The 17532-nt window shown below is 29.8% G+C and overlaps 1 protein-coding gene across 2 annotated transcripts; it reads right to left on the bottom strand.

The window, feature by feature from the left end:
* Positions 1-3861: 3861 nt before the first annotated feature.
* Positions 3862-5962, bottom strand: LOC105123326 (40S ribosomal protein S8). Of its 2 annotated transcripts, none has more exons than XM_011022873.1 (5): positions 5835-5962; positions 5652-5724; positions 5228-5558; positions 4247-4419; positions 3862-4156 (listed from the first exon to the last, which is right to left on the bottom strand). In XM_011022873.1, the coding sequence occupies exons 1-5, from the start codon at positions 5836-5838 to the stop codon at positions 4081-4083; spliced, it is 657 nt and encodes a 218-aa protein (XP_011021175.1). In that variant the 5' UTR covers positions 5839-5962; the 3' UTR covers positions 3862-4080. The 2 variants fall into 2 exon arrangements, with proteins under 2 accessions (XP_011021175.1, XP_011021176.1); XM_011022874.1 differs by having other exon boundaries at positions 4247-4416.
* Positions 5963-17532: the final 11570 nt, after the last annotated feature.

The following is a 17532-nucleotide window of genomic DNA, read 5'->3' as shown; positions in this document are numbered from 1 at the left end:
GGTTTAAAAATAGTTGATCGATTAAGTCAACAGAATACTTTTATTTTAAATTAGGATTTTAATTCTTTATTTGTTTAATATTTAAAGTAGACTTATAATAAAAAGCATAATTTAATATGTAAAAAGAAATATATATAAAAAAACACTTGATAAGATTGCATTCTCTTAAATCTTCTTCTTGTACTTCAGCTTTGCTATCTTTAAATACCTACCACACCAATTTTTTTCTTTCAACGGATACTACACCTTTTTATTTTTGGTGAAGCATCGTAATCAATAATTGATAGCGAGCTTAGGAAATTTCGTTTCCGCATTAATCTGTTCAGTGACATCCTTTTTAGAGGTAAAGTTTGAGCACCTGTGCAAAATCACAATCATGATGCAAATGCCCTTTATTTTGTTAAAGCATCATCATGATCATAACTGAGTACTACTTAGCCTTATTCATTCTCTGTTCATAAAGGATTTAAGTACCATACAGACTTGATTTTTAGTTTGCTTAACAATCACACATGCATGCACCTAATCGTATTAACCAGCAGTAACCTAATGAAAATCAAAACCATGTGCACTAAATTTTCTCTGACACACTTTTGATGAAGTTGGAAATGATTCAAGCCAAGTCTTCAAATAGAGCAAGCTGAAAATGGACTGCATTCCTTTATGCCGATTCTATCATTCATTTTTGTAGGCACAGAAAGGTGCACTTAGTTTTGTCTAGGGTCACTTGGGAATAGAGATGCAGAAGAATTATAACATAATCAAACAATGATCACATTTTACAGTAAGAAATTGGCAGCACAAGGCTCATGAATAACATTGCGCCACCTCATGGTGTTTAGCATTGCAGGTATCTTCAACTGCAAGTATTGGACTGCTCTTTTGGGTATATTTAGAGCCAAGCGAGACTGGCGTGGCTTAGGAGCAAAGTTATGGATGATTGCATATCGCATTTTAGTGAAACTGGGTTCATTCTATGCACATTTCAACACTTCTTTTCGGTGGAAACTTAAGTACCTTCTGCTTTGATAATAGAGTGCTAATCATTCATGTCATCTGCTTCTTTCTGAAACAAAATATCAGCTGGGGCCTATTACACATCTCCCTACCCAGTGTGACAACCAAGGGTGGGACTTGGTAGACTGTTGGGTTATTAATTTATTATATCCACGAGAAAAATGATATGGAAGCACTTTCCTTTTTGGCTGTATATTACTTTACTATCAAATTGGTCTGAGAAAAGGGAACAAGCTGTTGGGATTTAGAAGAAATGGTTGCCTAACCATTGTTGGTCATTTGGTTTCTCAGCAATCACTCCAAATGTTCTTGCACATGAATTTGAACAATATTATGGTTGGGTTACTTAAAGATGATGAAGTTATCTTAGTTGATGTTTAGATAAAGAAAAAGAAACGGCTAGCTCCTCACCACGTTTCCCTCATCAGCATCTGAAGCAAGAGCTCGTTCCATTTATCAATCAATAGGGCCTGGTAAGCACAGGCAAGAGTCACATTCTCATGTGACCAGTGTCCATGATGGTTTCGGTGTCCATCTGGTCCCCCAACCATGGCTGCAGTTATGTCTAGCAACCTGAACCTTAAGCCCCTATTTTTCCCTCTCGTTCTCTCCTGAACTCCTTTACTAGAGTCAACGACAGCTCCAAAACATCCCTCCAATTTCAATTCTCCACTGGAAACGGCTGCGTCCTGACACAATTGCCTCCTTTATTCCATTCCTCGTTTTCAAAATGTGACGGTGACAAAAGTCCTAAAGAATGTCACCCCATTAAACCTTTCAAGGCTGAGTAGGGTCTTGAAGGTGTTGCCCTATAAAACAGAGTATATTTGTTTAGTTTATTATTGTGTAATATAATAAGAATATAGTAAATTTACAATTATACAAAGGCTAGCAAGTTTACTAAACTACACACACACAATGTCTAGTATAGAGTTTATACTTGAATAAAATTAATTTAGAGTATTTATAGAATATAATCAAGAAATCAATACTTTATTCTTAAAAAATTATTGTTGCTTATTTTTAAATATTTTTTTAATAAGTCTCTTAGTATTTGAGTTAATCGTATTAACCTTGTAATTCAAGTTATAAGATTAATATAATTTAATAAAAAATAAATTAAAATAAATTATAAAATTTAATTCTTAATAAATTATAAGTTACGAAATAAAATCAACATTACTTAAATTAATATTTTGCAAGATAATCTATAATAAAAACATACAAATTAATATTTATTTTCCCCAAATCTTTACTTAACTTACAGGTGGATTTGTGTGACTCACCTCTATAATTCATACAGCTAATATCAGAAAAGAAAAGAAAAGATCTTAACCTAACACTGAGATGATGCTAGGAACTTCAATTAGAGATTTTGCCTCTGCATTAAGATGTTTTTACAGGCCTGTTCTTGGGAAATTGTCAAATAGGCCTCTTCTCTTGGAGGCTTTTATTCAATTAATAATTTTGGACCTGAGCCATAACCCATTATTTTGGTTTTAAAATGATATACCTAGTAAAAAGTCCTCCATTTGGGATCCATCATCCATAGAATCAGCTGCAAACCTCCAGAAACACACATTAATCTTCAAAAGCCTAACATTGAGGTTAGCATTGCATAGTGGGCGTCCATGGGTCAAGATCACCCAAAGGAAGTACAACGATAAGCATGATGTGCTTTTGGACTATATTGTTGTATTTTAAAAATATTTTTAGATTATTTTGATGTATTGATATAAAAAATAATTTAAAAAAATATAAAAAATATTTTAATATATATAAAAAAACAATTTAAAAAACAAGTATTATCGTACTCTCTGACACTATTGCAGGTAGCAAAAACCAAAATGGCAACAACCAGAATACAATGATGTTTCATGAGCTTCTTGAGTTGTACTCATCATGGGGCTGTTTTTCAAGTGTTTACTTTAATAAAGATTTGCAATAATTTTTGTTGTCATATTGACATGTCCTTTGTAAGTGGAGAGAGATTCCTGACATGTCTTTATTGCCAAGAAAAGAACGTGTGCTTCGCATTGCTGTTGTATATTCATGAAAGTTGATATTCCTGCATCTTATGGACAAGGCTAAATCATTTACATCACTTTGGTTTGGATTGGAGCAGTGACCAATGTTTCATTGCATTATATGTTCTTTTGTCTCTCTTATGTCTAGTCTCGGTCCTGGGAATTAGTGGCCTGTCGATGTTTTTTCTTCGAGGAAAGAGTTCTATGGATGATCTCCATCTTTTGTCTCTGTGTAGTCCTCTTCAAGAGGAAAGAAGTTTTCCTGTAATGGACGGGGAGTAGCTATCAAGAAAGCTGAGGTTCCTTGCAGCACTTATTCTGGACTGAGTTATTCCAACACCACAAAAAACCAATTCAGTTTCTGTATCTTTTATACTTTAGAATGTCCTAAAGAAACACGCATCATTGCGAGACAAGATTTTGGAGGAAGACACAGCATGGAGCTGCAGATTGGAGCTCTGGAGTCAGCAGAGTCGTGAGTTGATATTCTTATTACTTTCAGGAAGAACACGGGGTAGATAACAAACACGGCATCAGGGAATTTTCCTGGAGACAAAATCTACACGGCAGAGCAGTATCTGAAACTGTCATCAGTATAGGCGCACTTGAACCTGAAGCTGGCCAAAACGTCGAACTACCAAGGCAAATCTCATTGTAACATCTGAGAAGAACATAACATTAATTTTCCAGCTGAAATCATTCTTCAAGTTGGCCGTTGCCTACAATTTCCCAACTCCTAATGTTGACAAACTTGAGACATCTGATGTTCAATGGAAGCAATTTCCGTAACCGTGTCTGTGACCATAATATTGATGGCTGAGACAAAAAAAATATAAGTTTTAATTTCATACAAAAATTGATTTATGAGTTCCAAGCAAGCCAAAACACAATCACTGGAGAAGGCTAAGTATAGATATTTGGTCTTTAAGCTCCAACATCAGTACTGAAATACAAAATTTTTGTCCTACGCATAATAAAATGAAAAGTAAAGCAACTACACTCGAAAACAAGCAGAGGAGTCCAATTATTGAATTGCTTAAGCAGCACCCTTTCCCTTCTTCCTCTGGATCTTCTTCATATAAAATTCAAGTTCTTTTCCTTCTAAGATGTATCTGTTGGGGAAAAGATAAGTTAGAAAATAAATAAGCTAACAACGAAAGCCCCATTTACTATCAGTATGTAACTAACTCTTGACAACTCACCCATCAGCTCTGCCACATTGACCAGGTCGAGAAGAGATGGAAGCCAACAGCCTACCACTTCCAAACTGCTCTTCAATGTGAGGATCCAGCTTACGACCCTGTTGACGCTTCTCAAGCTTCCTGATGACATGGTTACTCTTTTTTGTTTCTTCTGTAGTTGCTTCTCCTTCCTGCTGATATACAAGACAGAACATTTTAATTAAGAACACCACATAAAGAAACTAAAAGAGAATAATATGTCAAACCAAATCAGGAAAGAAGCAGAAGATAAAACAGCAGATTACCATGCAAAAACAATAATTAAAATATAGCATGGTTTCTATCTTGTTGGCAACATGAACAACACTAATGACCCTTAGCACACAAATAAGCCATAGCAAAACATCATCAATAAGCAGTTCTGCTAATCTTGAAAAACAAAAAAGAGAAAAAAGAAGGCAGTTTGTTATATTCTACAAACAAACAGGACGATCCACTGCATTCAATATTTGCATTGAAGTTATGTTAAATATCAAATTTATTGATGAGAAACTTCGGAGGACAAATGGTTCACCTGAATATTCAGGATACAAGAGAAGAAAAAAAAAAATCAAAATGAGGAATGACATTGAACACACAAACACCACACCTTAGTACCAAAAAATCTTATTCTGGAGAAAATACGAATGGGCCAAAGTCACTGAATCAAAATTCATGCTTTAGATAGTTTTGAAGGCTTTACAGGAGCAGCGAAACATTGAAGTGAGGAGGGTTCATATTGATTCCATAAAGCTAAAAAAACAGATCAAATTCTCTTATCCTACTCATAAACAACGTTGGCGAAATTCAGTAGATCCCATAGAAGTGCCATTCTTACACTTGGGAAAATCAAGTTAACAACGATCATGGGCATCTAGCAAACGTCCTCAACGTGAAATCAAAAATCAAATATAAAAGAAACAGAAAAGAAGCATTATTCTGGTAAAGCATATACAATAATACCTCAGGGGTTTCCTTCTTCACCACAGCCTTCTTCTTCCTACCAATGTCAACCCCATAATGCTGAAGGTACCATTGCTTGAAAGGGGCAGCATCCACCTGAACAATAGCACTTTTGACAAGAGTCTGGGTTCGGACAAGCTCATTGTTTGAGGCATTGTAAACCACATCAAGAATACGGGTCTTGCGAGTGACAGCTTCACTGCCCCACGAATAGTTCCCAGTATCCAATCTGAGGGCCCTCCACTTCACATTGCCTCCTCGCACACGAATTCTTCTGACAGTCTTGTTGCTTGAGAGCTTAGTGCTTGCAGGCTGACGGCCTAGCTCATACCTTCATCAATCCAATAAGCAAGTAATTAATATAAATAAATAAATAAATAAAATAAATAAATATTGAAACTAAGGAGAATTAAGGAAATTGTACTTTCTCTTCTTTCTCCAGGCCTTCTTCTTGCCTCCAGTGGCACGCCTCTTGTGCATAGAGTCACGTGAGATACCTTGAAAGACATAAACAGAGACACCATTTTACAGCAGAACACAACACAGCACACAGAGATATACTACTTTTTTATTTCAAGGCAGAGAAACGGAGAGAGATTTTACTTACCCATCGTTGCGGCTGCGGTTGCGGTTGCGGTTTTACAGAGACCACTGATTTATGTATCTGCTCCTAAGCGCCTCTCTCCTTCGACTTACCAGCTCTGCTATTCGTAAAACCCTAGTTGTCCGTCAATACGGGGTAGTCTTGTCATTGTACATACCCCCCATTTCTTTTCTTTTCCAAAGGCATTTATTTTTGGCTCCACGTTGAACTCAAAGACAAATTAAAAAAAAAAAAAGCGACGCTATTATGAATATATTTTCTAGTATAATAAAAGTTTTTAATTAAAGAATGCAAGGATAATATTTGTGTTTAATAAAATATATTGGAAAATATAAGAACAGAGAAAATCAAATAAGACGTCAAGTTGCGTAAAGATTTAAACAAGAAACAAATCTTTTATACACACACACACACACATTTCAATTTATATATATTTTTAATTTATCTTCCAGATTAATTCTACTCACTTAATATAAATATATATGGTTGTTGTTCTTATTAATTAACTATGAAAATACAACTTATTTATCTAAAATTTGAGATAAAAAAATCAAAGATAAATTAAAATATTTTTTTAAAATATTATAAAAATAAAAAAATTATATTTAATATCATATAGTTTGGTGTGAATCACACTTTGTCATCATAGTTTAAAAATTTGTATATCCTTTTTAAAAAATCAATAAACATTGTTGAAATATTTATAAAATTATTATTAATTTTTTTTTAAATAACTAAAAAGACTTGAAACAAGGCGTATAACAAAAATGTTCTTGGTAGAAAGTGAGATGAATATTTTGCATAGTGAAAAGGAAAATGAGGGAGATGAAGGGTGTGTTTCCGTGTTTCTAATTTTTTTTTAAATATATATATTTTTTTTATATTTTTAGATTGTTTTAATGAATTAATATTAAAAATAATTTTTTAAAAATAAAAAAAATAATTTTAATATATTTTTAAATAAAAAATATATTGAATTATTATTGTTACCATAATTCCAAATATATCAAAAATCATGAAGTAAAGATAAGGTGAGTTTTACTATATTTTTTATATGATTAGTCTGTGATTAATTTTTGCAAGGAAGACTATTTCATAACTTAAAGAAAATGGTTCCTCGTTTTTACTTGGATACTTAAAAATATTTGTTGAAACCTTCTTTGTAATTTTTTTTTTTCATCTTAAAATGCACATGCCCTCCCTTCCAAAAACTTAAAGCATTGTTAGGCATGGTAAATCAATTATCTCTGTAGTGGTTTTTTTTTTTTTTTTTTAAATTGATGACATATTATTTGGCTTAGCAAATGATTAAGTGATGGTTTTACAAATTATATGTTTTTCATTCTTATATTTTTTTTGTCACCTTTGGTAACTATAATTTGAGGTTCAAGTATTAGAATCTTAAAAAAAAAAAATATTTTTTTTCAAAAACAAAAACACCTAAAAAATCTACCAAAATTCTTAATAAACACATTTTTAACACTAATGCAAAAGGATATTTTTTTGAAGAAAAAGTTACTTGATTTCTTGGTTATTTTTATTTTTTGCTATTTAGTTTAGAAAATTAAATATTATGCTCAGTAATTTTATTTTTCTAATTTATTTAGGACTTAAATATTATGCTCAATAATTTTATTTTTCTAATTTATTTAGGATTTTTTGTTTTTTTCCCCTTTATTTTCAAGTTTTTTAGGTTGTTTAGGTTGTTTTTTTATATTTATTTAAAGAGTACGAGGATACTTGGTGTGGTGAATTATCGAGAAATAAGATTTTGAATTAGAATTTTTGGTGAGGTGACCTTATGTAGTAGAATTTTATATTGTTTGTTATTCTTATTTTTCTAATGTTGTTATTGTATATGTCGGTTGATATTAGAGCATAACGAGTTCTGGTGGTTAGTTGTTATGTATTGTTAAATAACCATGATTATAATAAGTGATAACATAATAGAGCATTCTCATTTAGGAAGGGATGTGAAGGTTCTATCTTAGGATGGAGATGTTTAGGAACTAATGATATAAGATATGTAAAGATAGATTGTAGAATTAATATGTTAGTTAATAGTGATAAAGTTGTAAAGAAAAGTTAAAGAGTTATCTCGTCAATTAGCATATATCAATAAGAAAAAAAAGTAGAGCGTCAATTAGCATATATCAATAAGAAAAAAGCAGAAAATCATGAGGAGGGTGATTATGAATCCATAATTAATTTTGAGAAGTTATTTCAAAGGCATGAGTAGAAAAACCAACTTATTGTTAAAGATAAGAATCATGGAGATTTTGATAATATCGTTTATAATAAGATAAGTATGGGTTTGTATTCTCTATTAATTTATGATGTATGTTTTGATGATGAGTTTGTTGATAATGATAGCATGAACAATGACAATGATTAAGTTATGAATGGTGTCTTCATTCATAAGTTAAGGATTGAGTGTAAAGAAAACATGGAAGATGCTCAACAAAAAAAATAATTTAAACTATATTAATCCTTTTGAGTACAAGTTTACTATTATCATAAAAGATAAATGTATTCAATGGTTATATAGATATAACATTCATTGATGATGTAAGAATTTATTATTCTTAAAGTCAATGAAAGTGAAATAATTTGTTAATTATTGTTTTTATATAAATATTAAGATAAAAAAACTGAAGTTGATGTTTAATATTGTTATGCACTTGAAGAAAAAAAAGAAAAGGAGTTGAAGAGCCTTGCTTAGATTTCCACAAGATTGAGGTAAGAGAAATTTAAATTCAATGAATATTTTTTTAATTTAAAGAGACTGACGCAAGATATTTTTATGAAAAAATATTTTTTTTATTCTATTTAGTTGAGAAAAATAAATAATAAGCTTAATAATTTTATTTTTCTTAGTTTATTTAGTTCTTTTATTACTTTTCCTTAATCTTCAAGTTTTCTAGTTTGTTTAGGTTGATTTTTTTAGTTATTTAAGGAGTTTTAAACCTCTTATAGATGCAAAATACTTGGAAAAAAATATTTATTAATAAAATTATGAATTAGAGTTTTGTGTAACAACTTTATTAGACTTTAATTTTATCTTTCTATCTTATTGTTTTGCTTATATTTCCATCCATGTCAGGTGGTTTTAGAGCCCCTCAAGGATGTCACGAAATAGAACATGTTTACGAGGGAAGGTATAAAAAGTTTTCTTTTGTTGGAATTCCTGAAACATATAAATCCAACAAAAAACTATAATTAATTTTTTTTTTGAAGTCTCAAGTATCCTTTAGATAATCTAGGATTATTTAGGATTTGAACGAAAATTACCTAAAAATCATATTTTCTTTTGGAGATGTGATCAACTTCTTCAAAACTAAGTTGTTGCAGACTATAAATCATTCAAGTGTCTAACCTCTAAGAGTAATTTATAGGAACTATAAGTTATCCATCCCTATGGCTTCTAAGACATACAACAATTTATAATCCTTCTAAATCATCATGTCATTCCAGTCTTGAAGCTCTTTTTTGTATTTTTTTAGCTGTTTTTTATTTGCACATCATACCAAAAATCATGCAATATATATGGTACAAATTAATTATTTATTAGTAAATAAAAAATAAAATTTTAATATTTGAAATAAAAAAATATCTTGCATTTGATCTTACCCAATTGCAGCATGATTCTTTTAAATCCTTCTTACAACATTATTATCAACTTTTTCGCATTCAAATTTTTTCTTGAAGTAAAAATTTATATAAAAAAAGTCAGTAATTTCAATAAACTAACCAAATTAATTTTAAAAAATATATTTAAGTTAATACTAACCTTGAACCTTGAAAACTGTTCCATTTAGGATGTTTGAAAACCCGGTATCATTGAAATAATAGAATTTTCATTGATGATTTAAAAACCAGGAAGGTATAAAAAGTTTTCTTTTGTTGGATTTCCTGAAACATATAAATCCAACAAAAACTATAATTAATTTTTTTTGAAGTCCCAAGTATCCCTTTAGATAATCTAGGATTGTTTAGGATTTGAACGAAAATTACCTAAAAATCATATTTTCTTTTGGAGATGTGATCAACTTCTTCAAAACTAAGTTGTTGCAGACTATAAATCATTCAAGTGTCTAACCTCTAAGAGTAATTTATAGGAACTATAAGTTATCCATCCCTATGGCTTCTAAGACATACAACAATTTATAATCCTTCTAAATCATCATGTCATTCCAGTCTTGAAGCTCTTTTTTGTATTTTTTTAGCTGTTTTTTATTTGCACATCATACCAAAAATCATGCAATATATATGGTACAAATTAATTATTTATTAGTAAATAAAAAATAAAATTTTAATATTTGAAATAAAAAAAATATCTTGCATTTGATTTTACCCAATTGCAGCATGATTCTTTTAAATCTTTCTCACAACATTATTATCAACTCTTTCGCATTCAAATTTTTTCTTGAAGTAAAAATTTATATATAAAAAGTCAGTAATTTCAATAAACTAACCAAATTAATTTTAAAAAATATATTTAAGTTAATACTAACCTTGAATCTTGAAAACTATGCATCGATTTATGGTTTCCATTTAGGATGTTTGAAATCCTGATATCATTGAAATAATAGAATTTTCATCGATGATTTAAAAACCGATGTTATTATTCTTCTAGTTTCAATGTTTGTAAACTTGAAATTACATTCATTAAATGAAATTATTTTTTTCAAAAATTATTAAATATGTTGTTGTAAAAGTAAAACAAACTTATATTAAAAGGTCATCTTTTCATTAAGCCTTGCAATTGCATATTATATGGATGATATTCGTTTCAAGCCTCTCTATGTGTTACATCTGTAACTTGTTAGAACATATATTTCTAAATAAATGACTTATCTTTATAAATGTATCTCATATCCCTTTTAGTAATAAATATTAGCGAGCTAATAAAATGAGTGTTTGCATAAACACATGACAATTATTATTCTTCATTCCATACAATCTGCAATCCTTTTAATTTACCAACCTTGATATATTCGAGACATGTCTATAAGAAAAATGCAGACTTTTAAGTCATTGATAGACAAGTTACTAAGCATTATTATCTAAGGCGAAATTGGCTTTAGGCTTTGCGACTTATGACCAAACATAAGCCAACTTTATATTTTTACGGTTTTACTAAGCATTATTATCTAAGGCGAAATTAGCTTTAGGCTTTACGACTTATGACCAAACATAAACCAACTTTATATTTTTACGGTTACCCAAAAAAGCTATAATTATTTTAGCCTTAATTTTATCCTTTGTTTTTCCCTTCACATCATAATTATGTTGAAAATATTCTCAAATACGTTTTTTCTATATGTATAACATTAAGGTTATGGCAGAGGATATTTTTCTATATGTATAACATTAAGGTTATGACAGAGGATCTTGATCTTTCAATAAAAAAACTCTCATAAAATACTTCACTTTATCCAATTATAGATCAAACCAAAATCAAGAAATTTCTGTTTACCGGATTAAAAATGAAACACAATGTCACTGTACTGTAGCACCATGTCATATAATTTTTCACTTAAAAAGAAGAGGTGATGCAACATCCTTTTCAACTTTGTCAATAAAGAAGTCTTTTCTGAACTTATGATCCATTAGTTGGAACAGCAGGTGACAAAAAAAAACACTTTACTGTATATTGTTTATGGAAATGCCTTGTTATTTTCTATATAATATAGACATGTTAGTTTTTCAAGCGTGCTCCAATTAAAAACCATTTTATAAGTTAGAAAATTATTGATAGTTCACGTTAAAGTTGTTTTCATCATAAAATTTTGTTTCCCTAATACATCATAAGTCAAAGCTTTAAATGATTATAGCTCCTTTAACTCTTCAATCAACAATTGAAAATAAATATTTAAATTCTGACTTGGATTATTAGAATCAGGTATGATCGTAGATAAAAATATAAATTTTAGCCTCATAGACATCCTCGATGGTAAGTTGTAAACCATGAGTATCACCGATCAACAAGAATAAGAAACAACAAATTGAGTATGCACATTATTAAAGTGTTTATAGGCTTCACCATTGAAAGGATACACCACCACTCCATTTATCGCATCATGTGATTGATGTCGTATCATGTACTCATCAGTCCTTAATGACATGAATAACCTCTGCATTCCAATTGTAATTGAAAAGTATCTCAGTTTTATGCATGTAAAAATAATCCTTCCCTTATCAATTATAAGTTTATAATAAGAATGTGTACATGTTCTATGCTCGGTCAATTCTATATTTTCAAGGTAGTACAACATACAAAAGTTTAGACACATGTTAATTTTTTGGTATCATAAATCGAGAGGTTTCATCATCTATATAGCAGCATACAAGTTTTCTTTCAGTCTATCCTCTTTGGGTAGAATGTTTATTATCCATTCAACAATTATATCATAATTGGCCCTATTTAACCTATGATTTAACTTGATGGTGAACATCTATACAACGATTGATAATTGACTGTGATTTATGTAACTATCTTATAATGGTTTATCAGAATCTTTTAAAAGACCAAAAAACATAGTCATGTGTATATGAGATTGTTCATCCATGATTGAACATTGATCAACATGGCTTTGATTTATTCTCATCGCATCCATAATTATATTCCTATAAAGATTATTATTGTCATCTAAAATACCATACATATTGTAAGAACTAGAAGTTGATCCAACCATCCTTTCTACTATGATATCATAAAGAACATATGTTTTTCTTGTGTATATTTACAAAGACGTGTATTTCTCCATAAACTTTTTTATAGAAAATGCATCATTACAACATCTAAATCAAGAAACCTTTTTTTTTACACATTTTGCATGGACATCTAATACCCGCTTCACTAATATTTCTAGGATTAAATAGTACATAATTAATAAAACTCTGAACTCTATTACAATAATTTATCCTCTACAACTCTTAGGATAAATCTCTATACATCCATGAATAATCATCTATTACTTATATCAAACCTATATAAAATAATTATGACAATATTTATTAATTAATTATGTACGTTAACTAAATAAATTTATGAAAAATATTAATTTAGATCAAACTTATTCAATCTATTTTAATGGTACTCTTAATTCGTTATCAATTCTTTACATAAATTCAAATTTCTACATATTTACCAAAAAATTCAACCTGGCAATAAAATTGACAAAATATAAAATGGACCCGTTAAATAAGTAATTATTTATTTCATAAAAAACTATCTAAGTAAAAAATTCAACATGAGTTGTATCAATTTACAAATAAATATAATCTTACAAAATCTAAAACAAACCCTAAAATGTATAAATCATAAATCCATACAACAAATTTGTATGAAAAAAATTATAAAACAAGTTAACAACAAAATAAAATACATATATTATAAAAATATACAAAAAAATTTAACATTTTAAAATTAAGTTTAAAAAAAAGGATAGATTTGCTTATATAAATTGAAAAATCCTCAACAAAATCTGAATTTGAATAGAAATCTTGACAAACTGAATGTTGTGAATGTTGTGATGACTAGATTTGTTATAAAAAGTTGAATTGTGTTAAGATTAGAGAGAAAGAGAGAGAGAGTAATTGTTTGTTGAAAAAAAATGCATAATAAAAAAAGAAAAATAACAAAAAGGGATGAGGAAAAAAATGGTTTGAATATCAAATTATAAATTAAATATTATTAATATAATTATTTTATCAATAACTTTATTATTCATTCGGTCAATTATTTTGTTCATACCAACTTTAATAAATTAGTATGAACACATTGACCTCAATTTTTTTTTTTAAAAAAAAATAATCGTATCTTCTAAATGAGATCAAGTCTATAATTGCAAAATTATGGGGCCTCGAAAGCTAATAAATACAAGGGAAATATATGATTTCTTAAAATACGATGCATACATTTGAATCTTGATTTAGAGATAGGTTAGATGGATTTAAATTAAATACCACAAAACACACCCAATTAAATCTCGAGTGCATTTAATTAAATGCCACAAACTATATTTTATATATGCTCAAGAATTTGCCAGCGAGGTCGGAAGGTCAATATAGCTCTCGAGTATTGCGTGGTCTGCCTTCCAAGCTCTTAATGCTTGCATTGTGACCTCTCACAGTCACTTGCATTCATTCATTTCATCTCCCCAACCCCTCCACTTCTCCTCTTCATTTTCAGTGCGTGCCACCATATCTTCATCCTCTCTCTCCAACCTTGTGATAGTGCCATAGATTATACAGTCTCTCGCTCTCCTTTTCTTGCTTGTCTACAAGTTATTTTCTTGCAAGTAATGGTTCCTCAAGGCACTCTTTCTTCTCTTTTCTTGATCTTCTTTTTTATGGCTTTTTTTGTTTTTCTAAAAGGTGCTGATAGTTGTTTTTTGTGGCTAACAAGTGCTTTAAGGTAGTGGCCATGATGACGATCGGACTGGGGAGCTTGATGATGAACTTGAAATCGAAAATAAGAAGTTTGAAGATGAAGAAACCTTATGATAAGATTGAGAAGAGTGATAGCATGAGAGTTGAGATAAGAAGCAGAAAGGCCAAGAAGCTCATTGAGGAGACCTTAAAAATTGCAGATTCACCAAGGAAAAAAACTTATGCTTTGTGATCAGTACTGTTCTTGATCATGATCGTCTCAGATCCCGCAAGTAATTAGAGGGCAGACAGCTCGTAGTTGTGTCATGTTTTGATGTTTCTTTCATTTCCTTCTTGATTAAGCATGTTTTAATTATAGAAGATAATACAAGAAGGTTGTCTTTAAATTTGTTGGGGGCATGCGTTACTCTTATTTTCTTCTTCATCTCCATGGCTAGTTCATACCATATATATATAGCACACATAAACAACCCCATTTCCCTTATTAAATCCTTCCGATGCCCAGCATGACTTGAATTTGCATTACATTTTGCATATCATCAATATCTCTATCATGTGGGGCACAAATTGTGCCATAAAGCTATCCACCTTGAAAACATGTCAAGATAAATTCATGGTACACATGTAGCAAGGCTCCAGCCAAAATATGTCACGAAGTCATGGTCCATGGATTTATATATATATATATATATATAAGAGCTCAAGGATATGATTCAAACAACCTCAAAAATATCATCACAACTGAGAGCATATGGTGTGAATTCCTCCTGGAGCTTGGGATGCTCCAAAACGAGATAGATTTTCCTTATATTCATAATTATGTTGGTCATGTATATGTATGTGATCATGGGTCATCTTCTTGCAGGCTATCTTATATTCATAATTATGTTGGTCATGTATGTGATCACGGGTCATCTTCTTGCAGGCTATATCACAAGGTTTAAAGACTTGTTCTCTTTCATTGTAGGGCAACTAACATTTGCTTAATTTAAAGAAGTAGATCATCATCCGTGAGAGAATCCTCCTCTAGGTGTTTGCTAAGGCAACAAATTAAGAAGTAGAATATGCCTCCACTGTTTGCTTATCACAAATAAATAAATAGAGACTTGTTCTCCTTCATTGTAGAGCAGCTAACATTTTGCTTTAAAGTAAGAGATCATCATCCGTGACAGAATCCTCATATAGGTATTAATTTGTTAACTAAGAAGTAGAATATGCTTAATTTTCCACTGTTTGCTTATCATAAATAAAATTACTACTTCCTAAAAGCTGCCTTAATCCTTAGGCCAGTACTGCTAGCTCGTGATGGCGTAACATAAGTAAAATCCATCAACAATTCAAGATGTGTGAGTCACATACATGATTTACTGAGAAAACCGAAAATTAACAATGGTTTTCGTCTCTCTTTTAAATTAGAAGAAGAGGTGAAATTAATAAGTGAAAATCATACAAGGTCTATTTTAATTATTTTTAGAATGTGTTTGGTTATATGATTGTTTATGTATTTAAAGCAATTATAGCAATTCAACTACTTAGTAATGTTCTGACAACAAATTTATATTGATAGGACCTACTATTAATTATCGCATGGCTACAAGTTTGCAAGAAGCAGCAATTTATTATTTCTTGAGTTGGAAAATTCATGAACAATGAAACATGCTTTATTATTTATGGGTTTTTTTTTCATGAATAGTGGAGCATGCTCCAATGTTCTAGCCGGACCAGTTCAGTTCAATACTAAAAATGTATTGAACCAGGTTATATTTAACAAGATAAAAAAATATTTTTTATTTTTAATTGTGTTTTATTTAAAAAAAATAGTGTTAAACATTATTCGATGACAGTATATAAATTAGATAGAGATTGTTTGATGACATAATATTTGTAGAATTTGATCTTAATCCTAATTTTATTCCTGATTATATTTTACCTGTGTTGTTGCGCTTTTAAAAAAATTAATGAAACAGTAAAAAATATTTTATATAAAGTATTATTTATTTTATGATATAATAGTAATAGTTAAATCTACAATATTTAAATTAAAAATCTATTAATATTAATATATATTTTTTAAAATTATTTTATAATCTCAATTTTAAAAGCATTTTTAATCAAACACATTAAACTATTTTTTCTTCAACTTCTATTTTAATCACAGTTTTAACCAAATATTTATTTTTTTAAACGAACCCCAACTAAAAATAATTTTTTCAAATCACAACAATATTAACTATCATAATACTAAATATATTATTCTTAACACAAGTGAAGGTGAAGAAGATGAGAAGATGACTTTGAGTATTTTAAAAAGATGAGCAGATGACTGAGTAATGAGAAATTTTCAAATTTATAATGGTTTTGGTTCTTTAAAACAAAAAATAGAAGAAGAGGTGAAATATGTGAAAATAATACAAGCTCCACTTTAACTATACTTGTATTTCCATATATTCATTCCTAGATATGAAGTAAATATCTCAATGTGAAAGAATTTCAAGTTTGTGCTGCGGCCAATGCTGACCCACTTGCTAAATACATGTTCATATCATGGATCATCATTAAGTTAATCCACGTTATAAAGCTAACTGACAAATAATTAATCCATGCCTGAAAGAGTACTACGGTCCTAAGGTGATAAGAAGTGATGAGTGATAATGGAATATAAAGCATAAAAAAGGGTTCACATCGCATCCCACTTGCCCTCTCAATATTAATATTAGCAAGAGAGAATGTAAAAGGGAAGAGAGGCTAGGAATATTCATACGAGACAAAACATGGAAAGGTGGTCATGATGTGGCACTTATTTGGACATGATATCAAGATTTGAAGGTGGACACATCGTGTGTTTAAGAATTATTTATTTATTTATTTTGAAAAAAAAAAAGTAAGTCCATTCTCACTTGTCCTCCCCTAGAATATATATATATATATAGAGAGGTATTTATATCAACTTATATATATCTTAATTAATTTTATAAATTTTAAAATTAACAATTATATCAACTTTTACTAACCTTAAAATTTATAAAATTTAAATTAATTATTTTTACCTCTAAATTTTCCTTTTAATATTTTAGAGAGAGGACTGTACACCTAAAATGGAAACAAAGGTGGTGGTTTAAGAAAATCCAAGTGGTAAGAATCTTCATTTATTGTAGAATTGGACAAGGGAATAAACACAAGAAGTAGTGCATATGCTACATTCATGTCCATACAAGCAAGATCTTGTCTCGTATTGCAAGGACTCCATTGATTATAAAGTTGTTGAGGTTTCTTAAATTAAAAAAAAAAAAAAAAATCAATGCTT

Source organism: Populus euphratica, unplaced genomic scaffold (genome assembly GCF_000495115.2).
Source record: "Populus euphratica unplaced genomic scaffold, PopEup_1.0 scaffold10.1, whole genome shotgun sequence".
Classification (NCBI taxonomy): domain Eukaryota; kingdom Viridiplantae; phylum Streptophyta; class Magnoliopsida; order Malpighiales; family Salicaceae; genus Populus; species Populus euphratica.
The sequence above is the reverse complement of the archived record's forward strand: the minus strand, read 5'-3'. Positions and strand labels throughout refer to the sequence as shown.

What these genes read in the sequence shown, in the direction of transcription:
- LOC105123326 (XM_011022873.1), bottom strand. An exon ending in GCCTGGAGAAAGAAGAGAAA is followed by an intron (nt 5,559 to 5,651) that starts GTACAATTTCCT and finishes GGATTGATGAAG; the next exon opens with GTATGAGCTAGGCCGTCAGC. An exon ending in TGAAGAAGGAAACCCCTGAG is followed by an intron (nt 4,420 to 5,227) that starts GTATTATTGTAT and finishes CTTGTATATCAG; the next exon opens with CAGGAAGGAGAAGCAACTAC.